Genomic DNA, 26,344 nt, shown 5'->3' with positions numbered 1-26,344 from the left:
AATATACAAGTGCTGCATAGTGCACGGAGAGAATTGATGTGTTGTCTCTGTACATCTTCAGGATGCCCTTGTTCATATATGCCAGCATACATATGCCTTGAGCAATGACAGCAACACCACCGTTCCCTAGAGATTCCACAGTAAAGAGAAGGGAACTGTCTTTAACCCTGTGTAACCCTAATCAAGTGTATATAAAGTGATAAACAATAAATACATCATAGAACCATTTATTGCTAGTCCTAGCTGGCACTGGGCCCAAGATGAATGAAATGGAGTGCTAATTCAAGCATATAGTGTTATCTAGTTTTCCAGAATCTCTCTGCCAAGGTATCCTTGAAGTTCCTTTTTTTTTCCTTTGAAGGTTATTTATGTTTATTGGCCACATTACTTTGCATTTTTCCCATCATTGGCATTGCATCATTTTCTTACTGATATGTTTCTGTGTGGTTTTAATTGATCTCTTAACCTTAACTTCTTGCATTTACTATATGCTTTCTATCCTCGCCAAAAATTCTTTTTAAATTTATGAACTTCAACCTTAAAGTCATTTCCTTCTAACTTCATATTGTTCTTCAGGGATAACAGTGTAAATGCTTTTTAGTAAAAAGTGGTTACAGATTTTTCTGTGTCAGTGGAGCAGAGCTCATCCATCAGGAAGGTAAACAAGTGAAAAAAATAGGTCATTTAAGTATTAAAATAATGAATACTGGACCGGATATGGTAGCACACACCTTTGATCCCAGCACTCAGTGGATAGAGGCAGGCAGATCTCTATGAGTTTGAGGCCAGCCTGGTTTACATAGTGAGTTCCAATACAGCCAGGAGTATATAAAAAGACCTTAACACTGAACACTATTATTTGGATTTTATGAGGTTTTGAAAAAAAATTAAACATTTGATTTTTTCTTTTATTAAGAAATAATGCATTAAAGTTATTAAATTTCTTAATAATGCTCTTTGGAACTTGCAGGCTGTTATCCTTGTCCTGGGCCAAACATGAATCCCATTGCTCTTGGGAGCCGCTGGCTTGCTTATGCAGAAAACAAGGTAAGGCACAGCCCAGACTTGGGTTAGTTATAATGGAGCAGGTGTGGAAGGACTGTCTCTACTCTGTATTGATGCTCTGTTGTGAATACCACTAGTGAATGTTTTGCAAGGTTTTACCTGTACATCCACTAATCTGACCCTTAAGGATTCGTAGCTCAGTCTGGCGGGTCATACCTCTGATTCTATTACTTGGGAGGCAGTGTTTGGAGGATAACCTCAAGGTCTAGGCTAACTTGTGGTGCCTAGTCCAGCCATACATAGTGAGCCCTTACCTCAGAGAGAAAACTCACACTTTTTCTTTGTTTTATTGTGACAGAGTGTCTTCAGCTCAGGCTGGATTTGTGTCCCTGTCCTCTTGCATCCACCCAGGTGCTAGGACTAGCAGCATATGTTACTATCTGATAGCTGTCCTTAAACAACGGCTTTGTAGATTCTTGGTGTTCTAGTCTGGCTTCTGCCTAGAGCTGCTCCCCTAGAGATTGTTTAATATTGATATGAAGCACTGCAGCTCACGGTCACACTGATACTTTCTTTTTTTTTTTAAAGATTTATTTATTTATTATGTATACAGTGCTCTGTCTGCACATGTGTGCTTGTTGGCCAGGAGAGGGTACCAGGTCTCATTATGGATGGTTGCTGGGAATTGAACTCAGGACCTCTGGAAGAACAACCAGTGCTCTTAACCTCTGAGCCATCTCTCCAGCCCACACTGATACTTTCTAAAAGACAACAATTTGCAGGAATAATCTTGAAACCCGTCTCTTGCATAGATTGGAGTCACGGGGCATGGGACAATTTTACTGGCCTTATATGGTCAGCAACTAAACCCTATCGTGCAGCTGTTTGCTGTAATGATTGTAGCACACACGCCCTTGTTGGATATGGATATGTATCAGTTAGTAACTTGGCTTACCAAGATTGCCATCGTATGTAAAAGTTGCTATATATGCCTTTATATCTAAGCATTTTATTTATATACAATTCAATGTAAAACATAAATTTTGATTTTATGCAAGAAGTTATAATTTTTTTATGTCATTTAGGACTGTAAATATAGAATAAGATATAAAAAGTATTGTTGGCTTTGAGGATTAGCATTTTTGGTTTCGTTTTTCTTGGTTACATGATTATTATATCTTGAGAATATTATGAACTAGTGCAAAGTCGTTCTTGACAAAATCAGGATGTGGTACTTCAAATACTTGATGAACCCACAGAACTCGTAAATCAACTGGCCTCTGGAATGTGCAGAATCAAGACTGGGCTGATGAAAATAATTTTTCTAGATGAAGTTCTTAATTCCTTTTCCAAAAGCCTGTCTACAAAAATTAAGATATTGTGCATGTTACTGAGTGCTCTATTTACACTTCTTCTTGTCTGGCCTCTTCATTTTCCCATAAAAATTGCTCTTTTCAAACAATACAAGAGCCACACAGTTAAATGGAGTGACATAATGGTGTCTCCTAATGTTTATATCTGTAATGCATTTCCCGTGAGTGCTGGAGACATCCGCGGAGAAAGTGTATAAACCATCCCTTGGCGCTGGTCATTATATTCCCACATGTGGAAAGCTGCACATTTGGAGTTGGAGGTTTAATTAGCTACCTGTTTTTGAGAGGAAGCAACTCCCTTGAAAGTTCGATTTTGTTATCTGTCAATAGTATTTCCTGTCATATGCAAGTGTGTGTACGTGTGTACGTGAGTGCCGGTGCCAGTGTGTGTGTGTGTGTGTGTGTGTGTGTGTGTACACGTGAGTGCCGGTGCCTGAGGAAGCCAGAGCTGTTGGAACCCCTGGAGCTGTGAGTTCCAGGAGGTTGTGAGTCACTGAGGTGGCTGCTGAGAACAGAACTTGGGTCTTTTGCAAGAGCAATGTGCACCATATCTCCAGTCTCCTTCCTATCCTTTCTAAGGGACAGAATCATTAGAAAGTCAGCTTTGGCCTGTCGTGTGATCTTCATACTCAGGTGTGTTTCTTTATAGAACTTCTCAATGGATCATGTCACTTACAGAAATGCATGCATATTTGTACACCTACCTGTGTATGCATATTTGCATGGTGTAGAAATGAGGCGTTCACATTGGTACTTGCACCAAATTCTCTCCTGTTTCCATTCATAGTCATATGCCCCTCTCTTTGCGTGCTATCCTGGAACGTCAGCATCTATTCGTGTGTTCAGTTCCTGTAATTCACAAGTAGCCCTAGAATTGCTCGCCTGTACTGCCTAACAGGCACACGAGACATGTGCCTGCTGCCACCGCTGCCTAAAACTGCAGGTGTACTGTTCAACTCTCTTCTTGGGGGTGTTTCTTAGGTTCCTTTTAAATAATATTTCTTGTGTGTGTATGTGTGTGTGTGTAGAAATGTACACAAGCACGTATGGAGGCTGGAGAACAACTTGGAGGAGTTATTTCTCCCCCTTTACCATGTAGGTTCTGGATATTGAACTGACGCTTAGCAGTAAATCCCTTCATCTACTAAACTGTTTTGTATTTATTTTTATTTATTGACCATCTTTCCCTATTGTCCTTCATCCATTTTGATTAGACTTTCATTTAATGTGTAATTGTAAACATTTTTGTACACATTTGTGTATATATTGTATTCATATTTTATGTCCCAATGTACCTAGTACATGCATGTAGTTATTATGAAAGATAACATAATATATTTCTTCCTTAATGATCATTTTTCTTAAGAGTATTTCCTGGAATTTAGTTCATTTGTATACTGATTTTGTTTAAAAATGATATTTTTTTATGATAAATATGGAATTTTTTTCAATGCTGTGCTTTGACCATATTTTCATGTAAAAACTCTGACTCAATAGTAGTTAAATGGAAATGGTTAAGAATAATGTTTGTTTTTCCATTTGTCTTTGAATATTTAGACTTAATTTAATACGAAAACCTTTACTTTCTCTTTACATAACTTTAACAATTTTATATCTGTATAGGGTCTGCTCTTGTCCTGATGGTGAGATGGCGTGGTGGGGAAGGGTGTTTGCTGTCTGCAGTGCTGTCTTTCTCTGCTTGAGCAGCAGGAGGCAGCAGAGGAATGATTTTCATAGTTCTTTGACTTTGTGGTTGAATGAACAAGCCATTCTTTCCATTAGCTAAAATAGTTACTTTCCACATCTTATTCTGAGACAAACAAGTTTGCTGATCAGAAAAGTTGAACTCTATTCGTTGTGGCTTTATAGATATTGTCTAAAAAATAGCTTGGCTTCATGGATCAGACTTAAGGTGTTCTAGCCTGCTACATTCATGTTACTTTGAGGGATTTAAACATGTGAGTTAGAAATAAAAGGACCTCATGGTAGTTTGTGCTGCAGAGCACGGTTTTCGGTCATCTGAGGGTGTTTCAAAATTTGTTTATTAATTTCACAGACTTTGAAAACACCTGTTACAATATCATGCTGTTCACAGGCCCTGCTGCTGTCATTTAACTTTCAAAATGTTTCATGAGAATCTTAATTATGATTTTATTATGTAAATACAAGAGTGTTGTTGCCAGTGAAGAGTTTGGTCCTGAGTTTTTGCCGAGCGAATGAGAATCAGAATTGTGATTCATAGTGACAGTTCCAAGCTGCAAGTACAGTGGTCCTTCTGAGGTGGACAGTTAGTGTATGTGCATACGTGGTGTGTGCACACTCTGTCCACTTTCCTACAGACACAGTGGACATGCAGATAGGCTAAAATGTTTTGCCTGTTCTTTTAGGTTTCCTTTTATAATCCTTGTAGACAAATTAAGAGGAACAAACATCCAATTTGCTAGTATGTCAAATATTTAATGTTAGGAAGTTATGTGTAAGTCCTTTGATTATGTTTTTTAAATTTATTTGTGGAAAGGTTGCCAGAACCGGAATCCTACCATTTCAGAGTTTATGAATTCTTAAAGCCCGTTCTTCGTGTAATTAAAACCATAGTTGAGCATGAAACTGCCTGAGTGGCACCAGAAGATTATAAAACGGGGTAAACGTGTCTCAGCAGGGCTTTTAGCTGTTTGGTCTGCAGTTCACTCATGCAAACATTCCCACCCACCATCATTAGCATGCATGGTAAATAGCCGCCATCTAATAGCATGTAGAGTTAAACAGCTTAATAGAAAATGACTCTGCCGTTCTCTTCTCCCCTTCCCTAGTTGATTCGATGTCATCAGTCGCGCGGTGGAGCCTGTGGAGACAACATTCAGTCTTACACTGCCACAGTCATTAGTGCTGCTAAAGTGAGTACCTCAGAAGTTGCGGTTATGCCGGTAATGACCAGCCTTAACTGCTGAATCGTGATGCGATGGTCCATTCCACTTCCATTCACAAGTGTAGAGTAAATGTAAGAAGTCAGAATGTTTTGCCATTCTGTGATTTGGAAGTTAATCTTTCAAGGTTAATAGTTCTTTTATTGTGAAGATTGTATGGTTTGCACTTCTCCATTAAAAACCTGGATGTATTTCAACTCGCTTCAGGTCTGCTAACTAATTAATACCATATTGCAAAGAACTGTACATGTTTTAAGTTGCGACTTGGGTTCTTTTTTTCTGGATTTGCATCTTCCTACCTACACGAACAGGCTTGTGAACATCCTTTTGCAGCTTTGAACATTCGTGAGTCTTCTTGACTTCAAAAATTCCCCTGGCACATTCCAAGATTCTTTCATAGTTAGAGGCCGGCCCCTTGCTGTTTGTCAAGTGACTTCTTCTGTGTGTGCGGGTTAGTTTTGATGATGTCTGGTAAACTTTGTTGATTATAAGGTATTCTTACCACCACCATCCGTTTGAATTGTGAAGGCTACAACAGAGCAATTCTAATAATAGGGATGACAGTGAATCTGAATGACAGCATGCAATAGACAGCTCACTGCTCAGAGGACAACAGTCTAAAGTCAACCACAGAGAGGGAATCAAAGGTCACACTGTTTTATGTTAAATGCAAAAATACTTTAAGACTGTCACAAATGCTTGCATGATGTGTGTTAGGATGTGTCCCTGGGCCCACTGAGAGAAGTGTAACACATGGTTCACCCTTGCAGAGCAAGGAAAAGTCTTTACAGCTCAAAGTACTATGTGTTCATGTTTCTCTGTTTCTTGCATATAAAGACAGTGCTTAGGCAAACTCTTGAGTGTCCTCTTGTGAGTTCATCTTACTAATTTAACAAAGAGATGCAGCTTTGACTGTGAGACGCCTGAACTTAACTGTCATTCATACATGTGAGTCTGGACAGCACGTCACTTTCTGCTTTCGTTTGTTGTTAGCTTTCTTCTCCAGGGGCCCGGATTCATTTTCAAAGTGTTTTGTTGTGGGTATATGGAAGCAAGGCTAGAGTTAAGGACTTCAGAATTATAAGTCTGAACCCCTAACCTTCCCCCACTTCTTATGGGGATATGGGTGGATATTCAGGTCTTTCATGTTTAGGCTCTAAGAAATTATGTTTAACAAGCTATGTTGCCTTACAACTGTAATCCTAACACTTGGGAGGCTGAGGCAGGAGGGTCACTGTAAGTTCAGGCTAATCTTGGGTCCAGCCTGAACCACAGAGGATGACACCGAGTACTCCTGTTTGTCTCCCCAGAGAAATTAACTTTATTTTGACTGATTAATTTTCTAAAGGGCACTTATCACTAGTTAGATGATTAGAACTTATATGTATTAGGCATGTAGTATATTCCTGTTCTGTTACCACAGCTCTTGAAGTTAAATTTTCAGGTACATTTTCAGTTTAAGGATGCATTAAATCATGAGTTGATAAATTATATTTATAACTAACTCAAATGGTGTCATTAAATAATTTTGAAAACAAACAACAAAAAGGAAAATTTATATAGTACTCATTTGTTTATTTGGGTTTGTGTTTGAAGGCATGAGTATTTTAAATATTGCCAAATTGTTTAAACATTTCATTTATGTTAATTTTGTTGTTTTTGAGACAGGCTTTCATGTAGTCCCTGCTTGTCTCAAACTCACTAGGGCTGAAGGTGATCGTGAAATTCTAATTCTCCTGCCTCCATCTCCCTGACACAAAGTGATCCTTAATTTATAACCGCTATGTGGATTTTTTTTTACCTATAAAGTATTTGAAAGTTGCAGCCATTTCTACTTCTATTGATAATTTACCCCAATAAGTTACTAGGTAGTATTTGTTGTTAAGTTGACCTCACAAGGAATGCAGTAGTTGGAAAATGCATGGTAACCATGTGGATTGCTGTAACTCAAGCCTCTTCCTTTGTCCTGCCACTGCTACATTGTACTATGGTCACCGAACTTTTTTGACCAGAGTGTATTAATTTTTTTTTTCAAGACAGGGTTTCTCTGTATAGCTTTAGCTGTTCTAGAACTCACTCAGTAGACTGAACTGGCCTAAAGCTCACAGAGCTCCTTCTGCCTCTGCCTCCCTCATGCTGGCATAAAGGCACGCACCACTACTGCCCAGCCAGTGAATTAAATTGACTTGAAAAAAATTCTCCTTAAAGGGGCTGAGGAGATGGCTTAGTGGAGAAGGTGCTTCCCGTGCGAGCCCAAGGGCTTCTCCTCACACCCCATGCCTCCTCTTAAGAACTGTTGTAACCTTGAGGGCCCTGTGTGTAACTCCAACCTGGGGAGTGTGAAGAGAGGAGGGCGCCCTGGGGCCTTGCTGGTCAGGCATTCCAGCCTAAACAGCTAGCTCTACGTTCAAGTGAGAGAGCCCGTTTCAATCAAAAAGTAAGGTGGCGCACATTAGAGCAAGGCTCCCGCTTCTGTCTCTGGCTTCCACGTGGGTATTCTTAGCCCTGCACTCTCACTTGAATGTAATGACTCATCACTAAAACTGTCTTTGGACATTGGGTTTCTTTGTGTTTTAGTGTTCTATCTATAATGAGCCAGTGGTGGTGGTATACGCTTGTTTTCTCGGTTATTTGGGAGGCTGAAATAGGAGGTTCACTTGAACTGAGAAGTTGGAGACTTGCCTGTGCAACATGGTGGTACTACAGCCAGTCTGTTTCTATCTCTATGTCTCTGAATTGCACAGACACAAATACAAACGTAAATAAAAGAGGATAGAGAATTAACAATGCAGTAGTAAATGCAATAAGAGCAGTAAGATTGTGTCCAATTTTGTTTAAATGATGAAGCGTTACTTTAATAAAAATTGATAAGACCATGAAAAAATGAAACCCGTGTTAGATCTGGCAACTGATAGGTAAATATAGTAGGAAACACTAACACTATATAGAATAGGGTACAGCACACTATATAGAATAGGATACAGAAAACTATATAGAATAGGATACAGCATACTATATAGAGTAGGATACAGCACACTATATAGAATAGGATAAAGCACACTATATAGAGTAGGATACAGCACACTATATAGAATAGGGTACAGCACACTATATAGGATACAGCACACTGTATAGGATACAGCACACTATATAGGATACAGCACACTGTATAGAATAGGATACAGCACACTATATAGAGTAGGATACAGCACACTATATAGAGTAGGATACAGCACACTATATAGGATACAGCACACTATATAAAGTAGGATACAGCACACTATATAGGATACCTCACACTATATAGAATAGGATACAGCACACTGTAAAGAATAGGATACAGCACATTCCCTTTGTAATGTTTCTACAGTGTGCCCATGATTGGCACTCAAAAACAGGTGAGCTTTGCCACACTTAAACTCTTATAATAAACATGAACTCTTATAGTAATGGTGGCTAGTCCTAGTTTGGGTTCTATTCTTGTCAGTGCTGCTTCTCATTTCTTCTGTTTGGTTCCTTATTTATCAGAATTTACCCTAGGATATTTTCAAAGTTCTATTGGACCCAAGAAGAGGTCAGCTCTTCTATTGTAACCCCTTCCCCCCACACACACCAAGAGGCAGGGCCACAGACAATGACATAGAATCACAACCACACAGGGTACTTTGAAATCCACCAGGCTAACCTGGTGCCTTCCTGCCTCAGCCTCCCAGGTTGTTAGGATTACATGTGTCACTATGCCCAGCTATATTGTGCATTCCTTTTATGTTTCAACCCAAAGAATGGAACGGTATAAACAGGTAGCCCCTGGCAAGGTTAATTCTAATACATGACTTCCTTTACAGTTTAACATTCTTAAAAGTGTTTTACTTTTGAGACCACTACTCTTTAGCCGTGGATGGGCCAGAACTGAGGCCATACTGGCCTCAACCTTGGAACAGTCCTGAGTCTTAATTTTTGCTACATCTTCACCCTATCGGGTATCTGTTTTGTGTTCCTGCCCTATGAGATCATAAACTACAGTAGGAACAAATTAGAACCAGAATAGGCCAGGACAGTGGTTAAAGATCAGATCTAGACAGAGAGCAGTATAGATTTGAATTTTAGCTATATCATTATTTGTTAACTGTTTAAGCTATGTTTTATTTAAATTTTAGCTTCAATTTTCTCTTCTGGAAGATTGAGAAAGCCTAGACATAGCTAATGTTACGAGCTTTGATAGTCAGGTTTCCTGAAACTGTCAGAGTAAGAGTCTATGTATCATTAGGTTGTTTTTGTTGCTTGATAAGGGGTTTCAAGTTGTTCTTTCCAGCGCTGGGATTATAGGTGTGCACCACCACACTGGAGATCAAACCTAGGGCTTCATGCTTACTAGGCAAGAAATCTACCTACTGAGATAGATCTACTGCGTTGGTACTAGGTGCCTTACCCCAGTAAGTGGAAGATGAATGTATGTTCCAGGTGGTTTCTTTATTTGCTCTTAATTTACCAGGCAGCTTTAACTTTGGGCTCAACTTTCCCCACCGACCACAGAGGCTGCCCCAGTGGCCGATGGAGCACTGACATCACTGGCATCACTGGCTTATCGCTACTCTGACTTGGCCTCCACGACCTTCTGGGGATCTAGACTCAGGTCTGAGCCCCTGTGCAGCAAGCACTTACCAAATTCCGTAGTCCTATTACCAGTTTTTAATTGAAAACTTTCCTTAGGATTTTCCCCCTTTTCTTTCAATTCTCGAGTAAATTGCTAACTAGATGATGAGCAAACTTGTTTACCATTTACTCATTAAAATTTAAGGCTGGTGAGATGACTTTGTAGAGCTGATCCCTAGAACTCCCCGTGGAAGTGGAAAATAGATTCCTTATTATTCCTCTGGCTGCCTCACACAGGCCTCGGAACATGGGCATGTATACACTCACATATACACTAAAAGGAATAAATTAAAAAATTGAAAGGGTGTGTATCCATTTATATAAAGTGTACATTGAACCTTTCCAGCTGAGGAGATGGCAGAGCAGGTGAGGGCACCGCAGTGACAGGAGCTCAGATTGCAGCCCTATGTCCGGCAGCTCATGACATCCTGTCACTCCAGCTCCAGTGAATCCTCCGCCCGTTTCTGGGGACCCAAAGCACCTGCTCTGAGGTGAAACTACCCACCAGAGATTAACAAAGAGATCAGTTAAAGAGAGTATAGAAGACTATACTCTTTTCCATCATAATGGGATAGTTACACAAATCTACCAATTAACTCTCACGTTTTTGTGAAATATTTGCTAAATGTTGTGCGATCAAAACCCAAATCCAAGGTAATACAGGCATTCTGGTGAGATATGCCCGGACCCATCCATGGCTAAAGAGTAGTGGTCTCAAAAGTAAAACACTTTTAAGAATGTTAAACTGTAAAGTATACTTAAATAAGATAACCAGCAAAGTTCTGCCTGCTGAATTCAAGCAGAAAGATAAAACTTAGAGATGACTGAAACCAAGGGGGTGGGGGTGGGGCAAAAACTCACCAATCAATTGTAACTGTTTTGTTTTGTGCTAAAATCTCAAACTGCAGTGATTATAAAACACATTAGTGTTTCTCAATTAGCAGCTGAACGTTTGTTTCAATAATTCACAAGAAACGATTTACACCGAATCTGTTAGTGTTGTCGAGTAAGCCTCTGAAGGACCAAGAGAACCAGGCGCCACGGTGTATTGATGTGAGCAAACAGGAAGCCTGATTAACCTCCCAGATGCCTCAGCTGCGGCACTCTCGCCGTCAGTGCTAATGGAGCTGTTCCCACGCAGAGGTGGCCAGACCTTTATCAGCAAGACCTTTCAGCATGAAAGTGTCTGGTTGTGTATCCTCCGTGTTTGCCCCTGAGCATATCAGCTCATGCTTTTATGCCAACGAGTATGAATAAAAGTGGGGCACATAAATAGTGGAAAAAATGCAGAAGAGCAAGCCATGAGGCAATGGGAAAAGTCACCAGGGAAACAAGAAAAAGGCAGTCTATTTCAGTCATCTTGGCATGAAGACTTGATGTGATTTGGAAAGAACAATGACTATTGGCAAAACCATCTCTTCTTCTTTTTTAATACAACCCCTAAACTTCATAATCACCAAATCTACAATTTGTGTTGTAAGTTATGAGAATGTAAGATTCATTGCAGCCATCTAATTAGGGCTGTTTGTGAGTGCTCTCTGCATCAGTGAAGACTTTGATTTAGAATGAACATAAGTAAACTGGGTGTGTTGGCACACTCTGTTAATCCCAGCTCTTGGGAGACAGAGGTAGGAGGATCTCTGTGAGTTCAAGATCAGCCAGGTCTGGTTACACAGAGAAACAACATCTCAAAAGAATGTACATAAGTAAAAATTTTACAGTCTTTTTTTTTTTTTCTCATGAGATAGGGCAGGGTTTCGCTCTGTAACAGTCTTGGTTGTCCCAGAACTCTCTTTGTAGACCAGGCTGGCCTTGAATTCACAGAGATCCGCCTGCCTCTGCCTCCCTAGTGCTGGGATTAAAGGTGTGCGCCACCACCACGTGACTCACCAAAGTTGTTCTTAAGGACTGTCTGGTGTTGGAATGAAGCACACTTTAAGCACTTCCTGCGAGTGGCAGATGTGATGCTGTGGCAGTCACACTCCTTCCCACATTATCTGAGTAACTAATGCGTACATAGACTTGATGCAAACCTAGGATGCGGGCAAGGCACCAACTGAGAACAGAGAAACTTTCTGTGGAGCTGATAAGTTGGATGTGTCTTTGCACAATCTGAAATGTTTAGATTCTTTAAAGGTTCTTCAATCCTGATTGTTTTGCAAGAGTACTCTCACAGAACAGTACTGTGTCATTAAGGCAGCCGACTATGTGACTATAGCAAAGTGTGAGAGAAATTCATTACAGCCTTTAATCCTATAGACATGGTTCTCTTCCCATGCAGGAAATCGGCCACAGGGTCTCTCGTCATTTTGAACCTTTCTCTGCCCTATCAGTTGTCCCTTATCCATTAGCGCTAATGGCGTTGCGCTCTCAAAACTGTTGTCGTTATCAGGTAACAAGAAAAAACATGGGCATTTTTATTAAATCAATTGACCACTGTGGGGTGAAAACACATTAATATATGACTGTTAGGAGAGAGCGAGTAAACATAAGTCAAGATTTTATAATTGTAATCAAATAATCTCATTTAAACAATTTCTTAGCACCAGAATAGAAAATTAACCTCTTTTACAGTCTACATAAGGAAATTCAGATTGACTGTTAAGAAAAGCAGTGAGAAAAAGCTGTTCTGAAGTGCTACTCTGAGGTGACAAAAATTTATAAAAGATGATTTGCTTTCAAGGGCTTCAAGTATCTGTGCAATAATAGGTTTTCTCTACAGTGATGTAGTAACAAAAGACAAATATAGCTAGACCTAAGTAAGACACACATATGCACGCGTGCACACACACGTTAGATCATAGGTCCTATTACAGATAATGTGAGACAAACTCTCCCTGAGCTGCAGCCCCTGCCCTAATTTCTATTAACATATATCAGGACAGTCAGATTTATCAATGAGGAAAAATACACGCAGTAGCCTTACTCTCTTGCTTTGAGTGGACTAGTGTTCGCTGGATTACTTCTTCTCACAGATGGGAAAGAGACTTGTCAGCTGCGTCTCCTGTTGGATGTCATTTGTCTTGTACTTACTATGGAGTTAGACAGTACTTCCCATCGTTATTCTTAGTGTGTAGTCTTTTATAATAGCATAGGTATATTTTAGAATTATAATCTTTTCTCACTTAGATATTCTATCAATGTCTCAATCTTTATCTAGATGAAATGAATATAAACTTTGATATATAATATTTAAAAACATTGTCACATGACCAGCTCCTTTCATATTATGTCATATGCTAAAATATGTAAACTAAGGCGCTGCTGTAAAGAAATGTTATAGTAAATATATAATTGTGCCCCTATTAAATTTAGCAGCTCTGTGCTTGTAATTAGTATCACTGATGTGGTGCATCATCCATGACATTTCCTGGAACTCATGCTGATTTTTCTATATGAGTTTTAAGATCATGTTGAACAGCAGATTGAAAATCTGTGGAGTTTATTGCTATATACATATATCAGATATTGTAAGAGAATAATTGCTTGGGCCTAGGAAATGGATTTGAGTGCACGTTCAGACTTCCCATTTTTTTCTCTTGCCGTGTAGACACTGAAGAGCGGCCTGACGATGGTTGGGAAGGTGGTGACGCAGCTGACAGGCACACTGCCCTCGGGGGTGACAGAAGATGACGCTGCCATCCACAGCAACTCCAGGCGGAGCCCCCTCGTGCCGGGCATCATCACAGTCATAGACACCGAGACAGTTGGAGAGGGCCAGGTAATAGCCCGCGTGAATGACATTGTGTGCACTGCAGGACGTGGGCCCAAGCTAGAGTCACCCCAAAGAGATGAATCCTTTGTAGTCTTAGAAACAGGTCAGATTTTGTCATCCATTCTAGGAAGCAAGGGACATTTTCACCTTGTTAGTTCAATCATCATCAGTACTTAAAACCTAAAGACATGCTCTCTTCTCTCTCAGAGCACGTGTTTTGTACACACCTTTTTGTGCTCTTGTGTTCACACTGTTTCCTGGTATAATGCCATGTTATAATCTACTCCCCAAGATTAATTCATTTCTCCTAAGGACATGAAAAGACAGGAAAGCAGTTTGAGGAACTGGCATATGTGGGGGAGATAAAATAATTAGCAGTGGTTATGTATGACATAATTTAGTGTATTATATGAAATTCTGTAACTTTTTTTTATTTTAGCTTTTGGAAGATAACGTTTCACTGTTGCCCAGTTGTCAGTGGTAATCCTCCTTCCTTAGTGTTCTGAGTGCTGGGGTTATAGCAGGAGCACCATGCCCAGCTAACACATTCCCTTTTAAACAGTGAAAAACAGGAACAAAAACAAAAAGCAAAACACATGAAAATTTGAAATTACAAACCAGAAATTATACATGACAATAGTATGGGGACTATCTTGTATCTCCAGAGAGTAAGGTATGTCTAGTTAAAAACCATTAGGAAGGGTGGGTCAACAAAGCACTCAGGAGAATTGGCCTTTGTATCTTATGTTCTTGGTAAAGTGCTTTTAGTAAAACTTCATCTACCTCTACACTCTTCAGTCAGGTATGAAATTTTTTTCATGTTATAGTCTCTAAAATATATTTCTAAAAGGACATAATTTCCAAATCTTGTTACCTAAGATTGTCATTATAACATATATAATCTAAAATGTTTCTAGATTGAAAAGTAGTAGGTTTGTGAAGCTTATTGTTAATATAGAATATGTATTCATTTTTTATTCAGAAAAAAATGCTTAGAAAATTTGTTAAGTTTCTGAAGTACTGACCTGTTGTATTGAGGAATCGGTGTCCACTATATATGGGTCAGCATCTTGATTAAAATGTCCATTTGACAGCTAATGTGTGCTATTTCCGGTAGAAGGATCTAAAGGCACTTTGAGAAAGAGTAGACTTCAGTGCAATTTAAACTAACTTTCTTTGAAATTCTGTGCTGTTAAATTTGGTTGTGTTTTACTTAAAATTTAAATAATGACAATTTTATATGCTTGTATTGATTTTGCTTTTAAAGTATGTGCTAGCAAGGTTTTCTCTTGACTGTTAGGATGGTGGTGGAGAGCATACATTACTTGATGTGGGTAACCACATACATGTGTCCTGGATGTGTTACCTCTAGTTGCAGCTACCCAGGATTTAAGCCCTGGATTTCAGAGGCCAACCTGCAAAAGTTAAGGGATGTGGGAATTATGGAAGGAGGTAAGGGATTTTTGGTTTTGTAATGTGGAAATTAGTGCAGTATAGTTTGTGGATTTACAAAAGTTTATCTTTCCTTGGTGAGCAAATCAAAGAAGCCTATCAAGACTTACCCTATGAAAAATTGTTTTTTCCCACTGTTTGGGAAACATCACAATTTTGCCATTTATATATTTTTAATTTCTAAAGGTAGGAAAGAGATAGGTGTTCAGAAAATAAGTAAGTACTAAGCTAGTATATAAGTGTATTTTTCAAAGGAACCAAAGTTCTGTAGTACAGTGCTGCCTTTTTCATTTTCACGGGTCTGTTTTCTGTAAGACACCTCTGCCTCGGACAGTTTGGAGAACCAGGCTGTGTTGCATTGTACTGCAGAGCATTAAAGGGAGTGTCTGTCACCTCAGAAACTCACCAGCCCTAGCTTGTCCCTTGTCCCTGCCATGCTCCTCCTTCCCGTGTACGTCTAGGGATTATACGTTGTCTTCTGTGATTTAAATCCACCGAGACTCTAATATAGTTTCACATTCACTCTGGCAGCATATAAAATCTGATTCACCATCTTTCTGTTGCTGTATTGATTAATTTGATTTTATGGTGATGGGATCATTGCATGGTAACTGCATTAAGGAGGAATGGATTTAATTGACTTTGTGTCCATTTTCATCTTTGTTACTTTCATGTTTTATTTAAAAGCATTTCTTGACTGGAGAAGTTAAGTGGTATGATTTGCTTTTTACACATTTATGTAATCGAAGTTAGCAATGTGGCAAAACCAATAAGTGAAATAAAATACTTCAGAGTGGTGGCCTAAATGTTAGCCAAGTTTTGCTGCGGACCAGGTATTCTTATATACCTTGTCTTAATTAAAGGTTGTTGTATTGTTTAGTATAGTTAGTGATGCAAATTATGGCTTCACCAGCTTAGATAAGTGTCCAGCTCCTACCTTAGGAGAATCATCATGGCTCGTGATGGTTTTAGGGGTCTGAAGCTTTAGGCACACGATGGAGCAGCACAGAGAACCCTTCCCTGCATGTGTAGTTGTTTGACTTTGTTCATTCTGAAGGAGAACAGTCATGGTACTTCACGTCATCCTTTGACGTGAAGTACCTTTTTAAACATAAAAGATGATCATTCAGGTAGCAAATAGTTCTGATTTATTGAAATACATAGCATTCTTAAGGCCAACAATATTAATGATCTCTGTATTACTTTTATAAATAGAATCAAATTCAAAGGCATCTAGGATTAGATTGAAAGCCAACATTTTTACGGAAATACTTTATGTAAACAGTGGCATTAGAATACTTATATTCAGCCATTATATGGAGAGCTGTGTGTCTTTCTATCTGTCCTTCCTGTGCCTGCACCTTCATGCACATCCATGCATGCTTGTTGTGTCGTTCATGTGTGGTCAGAAGACAGGCTGTCAACGTCAGTTCTTTTCTTCTGTTTGCCGTAAAGTAGTCAGGTTTGTGGGACAAGGATTTTTAACTGCCAAGCCTTCTTAATGGCCCAGTACATGTTTGCTTTGCACAGCCAGAATATACAAACGTAGGAGATTCCTAAATATTTGTCAGTAAATAGTGGATTTGTAAATAAGTCACAGGCAATCAAATAAAAAATAAAAAGTATTTCAAACTTGATCAAGATAAAATGTACTTAAATTTATGGTATAATGTGGAACAAAATGTAGAGATTTCAGTGCTTATTTGGAGAAGTTCTAAACTTGGAAAGTAACACAAAGCAGTGGTGGTACACACTTTTAATCCCAGCATTTGGGAAGCAAAGATGGGGATCTCTGTGAGTTTGAGGCCAGCCTGGTCTACAGAATGAGTTCCAGGACAGGCTTTAAAGATATAGAGGAACCCTGTCCAAAAAGTCAAAATAGATAGATAGATAGATAGATAGATAGATAGATAGAGAGATAGAGAGATAGATGGATGGATGGATGGATGGATGGATAGATAGATGATAGATAGATGATAGATAGATGAATGTAACACAAAGAAGAGTACTTCTTAAAAAATGAAGGGATGCTGGGTAGTGTGGTCACATGCCTTAAATCCCAGCACTTGTGAGACAGAGACGGACACATCTCTGTGAGTTCAAGGCCCATTTGATCTACAAAGCAACTTCAGAACAACTAGAATTGTTACACCAAGAAACCCTGTCTCAAAACTCCAAAAACAAACAAAGCAAACAAACAAAAACAAAGCAAACAAAAATGTCCCCACCCAGAAATGAAGGAGGAAATAATTATCTGAACATAAATGAGAAAAAATAATTTTACAAAATCACAGAAAATAAGTAAATAAGATAAAACAATTATGCTTAGGCTGAATTAGAGGTCTGCCCAGAGAAGTATGACAAGAAGACATTTCATAAAATAGTTTATTAGGACATTTTATTTATTATGTAAAATTATCGAACTGTGAAGATGAAACCAGTGGCCTTTGTGACACATGAATTGAGTCCAATTCCTTTTTGTTACTTGTTGGCTTAGAACTGACACTATCTCTCAGGGCGGGAGTTACTTTGGTGACTACTTTGAGCATCTGTAGGACATGACCAGCGTTCTTATAGACTAGACTCTTGCTTTGCCCCCAGGCTGGCCAGGAATCTTGTCCTCATCTTCCCATGTTTCTGTAACATGCTAGAACAGTATTTTCAAAGTTTCCCCTTTCCTTTCTATAAAATTATATCACAACTCAAAATCCAAGGTTGCTAAGCTGGTAAAGGTGTCTGCTGCCGAGCCTGATGATCCGAGTTTGATCCCTGAGATCAGCTGATAGAAAAGAACTGCTTTCGGCAAGCTGTCTTCCGGCCTATGCTTGTGTGAACACAGAATAATATAATAACATGAAAAATGTCAAACAGAAAACAAATTGCTATGTGTTATTCTCCATTATTATTTGGTTTATTTGTTGTATTTTTCAATCATAGATCTCTTTTTAATAATTGGGGAAACATTGATTTTTTTTTTAGCAAAGTCTCTCTGTAATTATGTTAAGTGGCTATTTTTAGAGATTATGCGTCCATTGTGAGGTGTGTATCCAGATTGCTGAAGTTTTGTTCACTTAGATCAGAATAACTTCATTGTAGTGCAAGCATCTCCTTGAGGAAGACTGAGGAGTGTGTGTGTGGCCTCTAAGCCATTAGTGACTAAAGTTAACCTTCTTCCTTTCTTTTTCAAAGGTGCTTGTGAGTGAAGATTCAGACAGCGATGGCATTGTGGCCCACTTCCCTGCCCACGAGAAGCCAGTGTGCTGTATGGCTTTTAATACTAGTGGTAAGTTTTTTTTTAAATCCATTTGTTTTATGAGTTTTCTAGCTAATATAATTAGAAATAGAAAATCTGTGATTGGACTGGGTTTGGAGAGATAGCCCACCACTTAAAATCCCTTGCTATACTTTTAGAGGCCTGATCAAATTCTGCTGCCAGCACCCATGTAGTGGCTCACCAGCTGCCTGGAGCTTGAGCCTCAGGGGATCGGACACCCTCTTCAGTCCTCTGTATGGATATATACAAACCACACAAAGAGACACATGGAGCTTGTATATCATAAGTAATAATAGGACCAGTGATCTCTGAATGACTAAGTTTACAGTTCACCCCACTGTAACCACTCAGAACTATTTTAATTGTCTGTAAGCTGGTGTTTAAGCGCTGCAGTGAGGTAGGCATTACTCCTGAAGTCACGTTCATTTTTGCCTTATAGTCATGCCCCAGTATCAGTATTGCAGACTGGAAGCACCAGAGACACATGTCCTTTATAACACGTTTTATTTTTCCACAGGAAATTGTGAAAACTTTTAGTTTTTTCTTTTTCTACTTCTCTTCTGTTCTTCCTTCTGGTCGCTCTGCTAAGTCGTGTAATTATGACTAAAAATGTGGAACGCCCTGTTACCCACTTTTCCTCTAAACTTTTTTATTAAGAAAATATTGACCTCCGAGCTAGAACAGCAGCTTTATAGTCACCCGGTGTTAGGAGCAGTTCTCCTCGGACAGGAACCAGCCAGCTCTTACTATAACGATGAACAGAATGGTTGTCGGTTTCCTGGCTTGCATTCCGTGCTGGGCTTTGTGCTAGGTATTATTGATACTGGTGGAAATAAGTGAAATCTAAAATACATGATCTCTAAATAAAAGATGAAACTGGTGCTTGTTTCAGCGCTCATTTGGTCCTTGTAAATTTATAGGTTCAGGTCCTGCTCATTTGGGTGATGCATCTGAAAGTCTTAGCATTTTTATCTTATTTTTCAGAAATGACCATATCAGTTGGATTGATGAGAAAATCTGGTTTTTTCCCATTTTAAAATAAAGAATGATAACTAGGCAGTCATATTGAGCACTTGTTTAATCTCTTTTCTGATATTCTAATTAATCATTTTTCATGAAGAGAGATTTTTATTATAGTGGTTTATCAGTAAGATTGATTTAATTAAGACAGACAGATACCTATTGAAATTCTCTGTGTGTCGGGGGAATTAAGTTAAAATTGGAGACATGCTTTGAAAATTTGTTCGCTTGTGTTCCTCTGTTTTGGGTAACCAGCATGACTCACTGTAATTCTGTCGGTTATGTCCACTTTCCATGGATTATTGTGTATTTCACATCACCCCTGAGCCGTTCAGATGGGGGAAGCTACCTGTTCTGTCTGTGAAGTTGCTTTATACAAAGAATATACTACATGGTGTAAAGATAACTAGTCATCTTTGTCTGCAATGGGCTTTCTGTGGTTTCTTTTTGAAGCCTTCATCTTTCCCTTTGCTGTTTGACTTGCATATATGATAATCTTAAAACAGAAGTATTATGTTTACTTCTCTGTGTTCCTAGAGCATTGTGTTTATAAGAATGATATAATTTATTTGGAGACGATCACTTGTTTAGATATTTCTTTCCTTTGTGTACTTGTAGTTTCCTTCCAACTCTGGATGTGCTGGCATCCAATCCATCTTTATGTCTGGTGCCTAGCAAGTATCTCAGTGTATTGGCATGCTCACGGAATAAATTATTTTAACTTGTCCCCGTTTTAGATTCATGGCACTATAATTTATTCTCTGCTCTGGAAATAAAAGAGACTGGTCAATATAAAATTTAGGGATTTTTTTTTTTTTGAGGTCTTCGACTAGACAGTGCAGGCACCGCTAGGCAATGCTGTCACTGAGCTGTGTGCTCAGCCGTTTTTTTTTCTTTTTTCTTTCCTCATTTTTCTTTTGATATTTGACCAAAGCTCCCTTGAGCTGCTTTGTAATTTATTCACTTTGATACGGTTCATGTGCCTAGAGCTTCCTTACACTGGTTGCCTATAATTTCATAATAGCCATCTGTGAGGCTTGTTAGTATCATTGAAAATGCTTCAGAAAGTAGCTGCTGGCCCAGATGGGCTGATTGTTCTGAGTCGATGCTCCACTTAAGTATTTGTTCAGATGTGCATTTTCTTACACGTTTGCTTTTATTACATAATTATTTGAATACTGAATATTGTTGGGAATTACTACATAGTACACACACACACACACACACACACACATACACAACCTCACGATCAGAGTTTGTTCTTGTCTTTGTGGTGCTGAGGATTGCAACGAGGACCTCCCAAGTGCTAGGCAAGTGACCTGCCATTAATATCAACTCTAACTGTTTACTTTTAAAAAATCTTTTTAAAAAGTTATTTTGCCTTTTTTTTAAATGAAGCATTATTCTAATTAATTGATCCCTAAGCTTTTCTATTTTTTTGAGAAGGGTTTTGGTACTAAGCTATTTAAAGCTGTCTGTCAAAATACTGAATTCTTATTATAATGCTCTCCTTGGCTAATGCCTCCTTACACTGACCTGTCAGGACCTGGTGAAGCAACAATTTCTGTAAGCACAGTCTCCAGTTAAAGTGGGTTCTTCACAAGGAAGGGAAAGTCGGAAGGACGGGATGCTGGTATTCTAGCTGGGTGTTGGAGGCACATGCCTTTCATCCCAGCATTCCAGAGAAAGGCGCATCTCTGTGTGTTCAGTGCTGGCCTGGTGTGCAGAGCTAGTTCTAGGACGGGCTCCGGAGCTACACAGAGAAACCCCATCACGAAAAACAGGGTTTTCATAGTTCTGGGGAAGTCAATTCTTAAAAAGGAAATCAGTTGTTAGTGTTGATTACAAAGGTGATTAGCTAGGAAATAACATCTCTATTGGTTATATAGAAAATGCTAGCTGATGAGTGAGCGGAGGAGTGCAGGGCACATTTAGTAAGCATCTCAGAACATTGGACAACAAAGTTATTAGCCCATGTGTGAGAACTTTGTTTTTGTCTGTGTGTTATTTTGGTAGAGTTTTAGATGTTTTCTGTGTGTATAATGTTGATTTAGGTCGTGGTTTTATAATGAAGCCTTGTTCCTTTTGAACAGTGTTATGTTGTAGTTGGTAGGCAGAGAAAAAAAAATGTATGTGTGTGATTGTCTTTCCTGCATGTATGTCACGTGCATACAGTGCTCATGGTGTCCAGACGAAGGCATCAGGTCCTCTAGAACTGGAGTTGCAGACAAATGTGAGCTGCATTTTGGTCCTGGAACATGACCCTGAGTCCTCTATGAGACCTGCAAGTGCTGCATCTCCCTAGCCCTGACAGAGGTGGATGCAGTTGCTGACATTTGATCTGAGACCATTTCTGTTGGTTCTGGAACCTTACCCTGTTGTGAATGCTACTGTTGCTTAATGAGGAGCAAGAGGATAGAAAACAACACTCAGTGGTCTGTGATGTGGAGAACATCCAAATGTTGATGATTTGGAAATCTTGCCTGTTTTTTTTTTTCAATTTTAAAGCAAGTCTTAATTAGCAGCTAATCAGTTTCTTTGAAAAGTGTCATTGAACTAGCCATAGCTTTCTCTAGTCAGCGCCTGTCATCAGGTGACCTCCTTCCTTCTCTGTCATATGTAGCCCAGGCTGGCTTCTATCCTTACCCTGGGGTGGTGGAACATAGGCTTAGTTTACCATTCCTAGATTTCATTAGTGTTTTCTCTGACTTCTCTGTGCTGCCTGTTACCTCTGGACGTAAGTGTGCGTGTCCGCACGTTGTGCGTTCTTGTCACTTAAGTGCGCAGATATATAAGTAGGTAGTTCCTTCTCCTCCATATAGTGGAAGTGTTTAGAGAAGATGAAATGCTTTTTGCCTCTTTCCATTTGAATTCTCTCCTACTAATATACTACTGAGCTGCCTATGATAATATAGAATGAGATTTTTTTTTCTCTACTGGCAGAATTATATTGTTAGGTACTGAGTTGTATAATTTGAGTGAATTTTAACACAATATGTATTTTCTGTTTTTAAATTGACTTATTTGGTATATTTATTTTTTATTTCAATTTATTGGCTTTTATTTGAACTGTAGATTATGGATCCTTTATTAAATAAATATCAAGGTTTTCCATTATCCAAACATGTTTACACATTTATTTATTTGTTTATTTGTTTGTTTATTTATTTATTTATTGGGGTTTTTGAGACAGGATTTCTCTGTATCTTTGGAGCCTGTCCTCGAACTAGCTCTTGTAGACCAGGCTGGTCTCGAACTCACAGAGATCTGCCTGCCTCTGCCTCCCAAGTGCTGGGATTAAAGGCGTGTGCTACCACCACCCGGCTTCTACATTTATTTTTATGAAGGAATTTTACCTATATCAGCCCTCTAATGCCCTGACATTTCCAGGGGCTATGTAATAGATGACAAATAGCCATAATGCTTGCAATATTGTTTTGAAGGTTATGGAGGTTCTTAAACAATCAGGACATAAAAAGAAGTTGTTGTTGTTTTGTTTCTAAAGCTGGCCCTTCGCTTGACAGCTTGCTTGTCTGAATTGATATCATACTCAAGGATATTGTATTAAGAATTTGTTCTAGTCTTTTTCTTTTAAAAGAGACATAGTCTTAGATGGCAATTGTATAAAAATGTCTGGACAACGAGAGTAAGAACAAGCCATACCTTGGGCCATCTCCTGGGCAGTGCTAAAAATACTGTGAACTGCGCATGGTGTAGTGCCACCACCGTATGGATTAGCGAGGAAAGTAGGCCGGCTGGCGGGGGTGACTGGTGACTCTGTGTTCTGTGGGACCTTTCGGATTCGAAATTAAGGGATGCCAGTAAACAGACTTGTGAAACTTGTTGAGCAGCTGTGTTCAGTTTGTTTTTTAATTTCACATTCCCACACTTGTTTATTAGCTGTGACTCTGAGTCCTGAATCAAAACAAATATTTTAATGGTAGCATTTATGATTTGTTTAGAAATGCCTTGCTGAGACCTTTGTAGATTCAATATGGGTGGTATATGTCTGTTGCTTTCAATTATTTAGGTACAAAATGAGTAACTTTTTTTTAGAGAAGTTTCGTGTGAAAGCAATACTTTTCAGACCAGTTCTTGATTTGTAACACAATTGAGCACGGAATTGAGCCCTCCCATTGCCGTTTTCTCCGTAGCTCACACTTTCCTGCTGTCGCTCTGTATCCCAGGGAGCATTTCTAGGACCGAGCTTGGCCCTTCTTCACTTCAGCACTCACCCTCCAGTTTAGATTATGCTCCACTTGTTTGTAGCACAAATTCTAATTGGGCTTAATAATAAAAACCCAGAGTCAGATATCGGGGTAAATGCAGAAAGATGAGAGAGTAAAAGTCAGCCACTAGAGAGCCTTCTTATCTCCACCAAATCCTCAGACCCGAGGGAGCCGAGCTCTTGTTTATGTTTCTCCCGTGTGACACTCTTCTCTCTGCTCACCATATCACTTCCTGCTTTCTCCTCCCTCACCTCCATTAAAGGTGTGTGTTTCCCAATGCTGGGATTAAAGGTGTGTGCCACCGCTGCCTGGCTTCTATGGTTAACTAGTGCCTAGCTCCGTAATCTGATCTCCAGGCAAGGTTTATTTGTTAGAGCAAAACAAAATATTAACACACTCATTTTCACTAAATTTGGAACTTTTAAGACATTGCTTTTTTTTTAAATGTGTTTATTTTATTTTATATATATGGGTATTTTGTCTCTCTGTGTGTATATATGTATTTATACACACATCATGTATTACTGATACTCACCAAGGCCAGATTAGGGCATCAGGCCCCCTAGAACTGTATTTAGGGACAGGTGTAGGCCATACTGTGGCTTCTGGAACCCTCACTCTGTTCCTCTTAAAGACTAGCAAGTACCCGTAACCGTTGAGCCTCTACATGAGCAGTTACTTCTTGTTGGCCCCGCATAAGTCTTCTCTTCTCTTTCAGTCAGTAAACAAAGGGATAAAATTGCAATCAAAAATAGTATCTTTTCACACAGTGTCTTTACACAAATGTCTTTACATATAGTATCTGTACTCATAGCGTCTTTATACATAGTGTCTATACTCATAGTGTATACATAGTGTCTATACTCATAGCGTCTTTACACATAGTGTCTTTACACATAGTGTCTTTGCATGTAGTATCTTTACACACAAATATTTTGTCTTTAGGCATTAGCTCAGTTCTAGATGAATTTATACTAAACCATTGCATTTATTAATTCCATTAGGTTCTTTTTCATGATTATGAAAAACTCTTGCAGTGGCAAGGTAGAATATTTTTCAATGTGATTATTCATGTGTTGAATCAAATTACTTGAATAGTAATTATTTCTCTTTTTAAATTGGGTGGTGCATGCTGTCATGTACATATTATAAAGATAATTAAAATTGAAGTTTATAATAAATATGAATTATAAGTATCTTATGGAAACTACCTTTTATTTGATAAATAAAAATAGTAGGTGAATATGTTCCGTGTCATATTGCCTTCGATATCAAAGGAGATGTATTCTTTATTACATTGGGAATTAGAAATGAAAGAAAGAATTCCTCAGCTCAGTGCAGTAACTCAGACACTTGTGGAACAGACATCCTGTTTTGTATTCAGTAAATAATTGATTGGCTTTGTAGAGGCGTCACTTCTGCCAGCTGAGCTGCTGGGAGCTATGGAGTGCAGCACATCTACATTTTAAATAATTTCCCCTCCTTGGCAGGGAAATTGCTTTTCCACCCATTAATAAGAGGAAAATGAATGTCGAGGCTCTAGTAAAGCAGATTAAATGTGCAGTCTTTGGATGGTTGGCTGCATCTCTAACAGCATAGAAAGTCTCCTGGTTGCTCAAGTGCTGTATATTGAGAGGAGATGGCCGTTTGGGGTTAATCGTTAAAGAGGGTTAAATTGAATTTTTTTTTCCACAGTAGCTATTCCCATTGATCATTGCAAGGTGCCAGGAAACACCCTGCCTTCATTTTTCCTGATATCTGTAAAGACTCACAGGTTGTTTTTGTTTTTTAAGACATTGTTTCACTCTATAGCTCATACTGCTGTGGAACTTAATTTGTAGCCTAAGTCGACCTCAAAGTCATGATTGAAAAGATGGTTCTTTTACATTATTCGTTCCTTGGTGATTTCATATATGCATATATTATGTCTTCTTGCTCCAGTCTCCCAGCTGCTAGGATTATAGTCACAAGTCTCCAGGCTGGCTGCATCATAGTTTCTAGAGATTGATAATGGATGGGATTTTCATCTGACATTCTGGACGCAGCACTGCTAGCCATCAGTGTGTTACCATTGCACGGGCAGCCTGGAGAGTCTTTACGCGCACTGCCTCTGCAACCCTGTGTGGGCTTGTTACCCATCATCGTCTGTCTCTACTGTCTGCTTTCATCATCTTGCAGAGTGATGTGCCGCACTCACGGCTAAGGTTGCTCTCTGACTTTTCTCGTCCTTTTCCAGCTGTCACACTGTCATCTTGTGGGGGTCGGGAAACTTAGCAGGGATTAGACTTAGTGAGTACTTTGAGAAGAAAAAAATAGTATTTTTGTGCTAATGACATTAAGTAATAAGATTAAACTCACATATATACTGTAATGTCAACTATCTTTTCATAAGTGAGAGTTTCCAAAAAACATAAGAGAATATTGGCCCTATGCAAGATATATTGCAACCCCGGATTTTTAATCATCAGTGGTATTCCTGTCCATCCATACTGATTGGGCTGATATGGGACAACATTGAATTAGTAGGCAGAGTCAATGCATGCAGTGAGATAGTGTATAGAATTTGAAGGTGCAGGTTAATGGCTCAGTCAATGAAATGTTTGCCACACAAATATGAAGAACTGAGTTTGGATCTCCAGAACCCACCTGGATAAAGCCAAGTGTGGCAATGTGTATCTGTTGTCCAACCACTGGGAAGG

The 26,344-nt window shown here is 39.0% G+C and overlaps 1 protein-coding gene across 14 annotated transcripts in view; it reads left to right on the top strand.

Moving 5' to 3' along the window:
- Bcas3 (BCAS3 microtubule associated cell migration factor) overlaps positions 1–26,344 on the top strand; it is a 479,995-nt gene that overhangs the window by 113,326 nt on the left and 340,325 nt on the right. For all 14 annotated transcript variants that reach the window (XM_087910149.1, XM_087910146.1, XM_087910147.1 and 11 more), the window contains exons 10-13: positions 971–1,047; positions 5,189–5,272; positions 13,506–13,676; positions 18,312–18,405. In XM_087910149.1, coding sequence (XP_087766275.1) covers positions 971–1,047; positions 5,189–5,272; positions 13,506–13,676; positions 18,312–18,405 — 426 coding nt within the window. The remainder of the gene's footprint in view (positions 1–970; positions 1,048–5,188; positions 5,273–13,505; positions 13,677–18,311; positions 18,406–26,344) is intronic.

The sequence above is a fragment of the Myodes glareolus genome, chromosome 9 (assembly GCF_982192425.1).
Source record: "Myodes glareolus chromosome 9, mMyoGla1.1, whole genome shotgun sequence".
NCBI classification, from domain to species: domain Eukaryota; kingdom Metazoa; phylum Chordata; class Mammalia; order Rodentia; family Cricetidae; genus Myodes; species Myodes glareolus.
The sequence above is the reverse complement of the archived record's forward strand: the minus strand, read 5'-3'. Positions and strand labels throughout refer to the sequence as shown.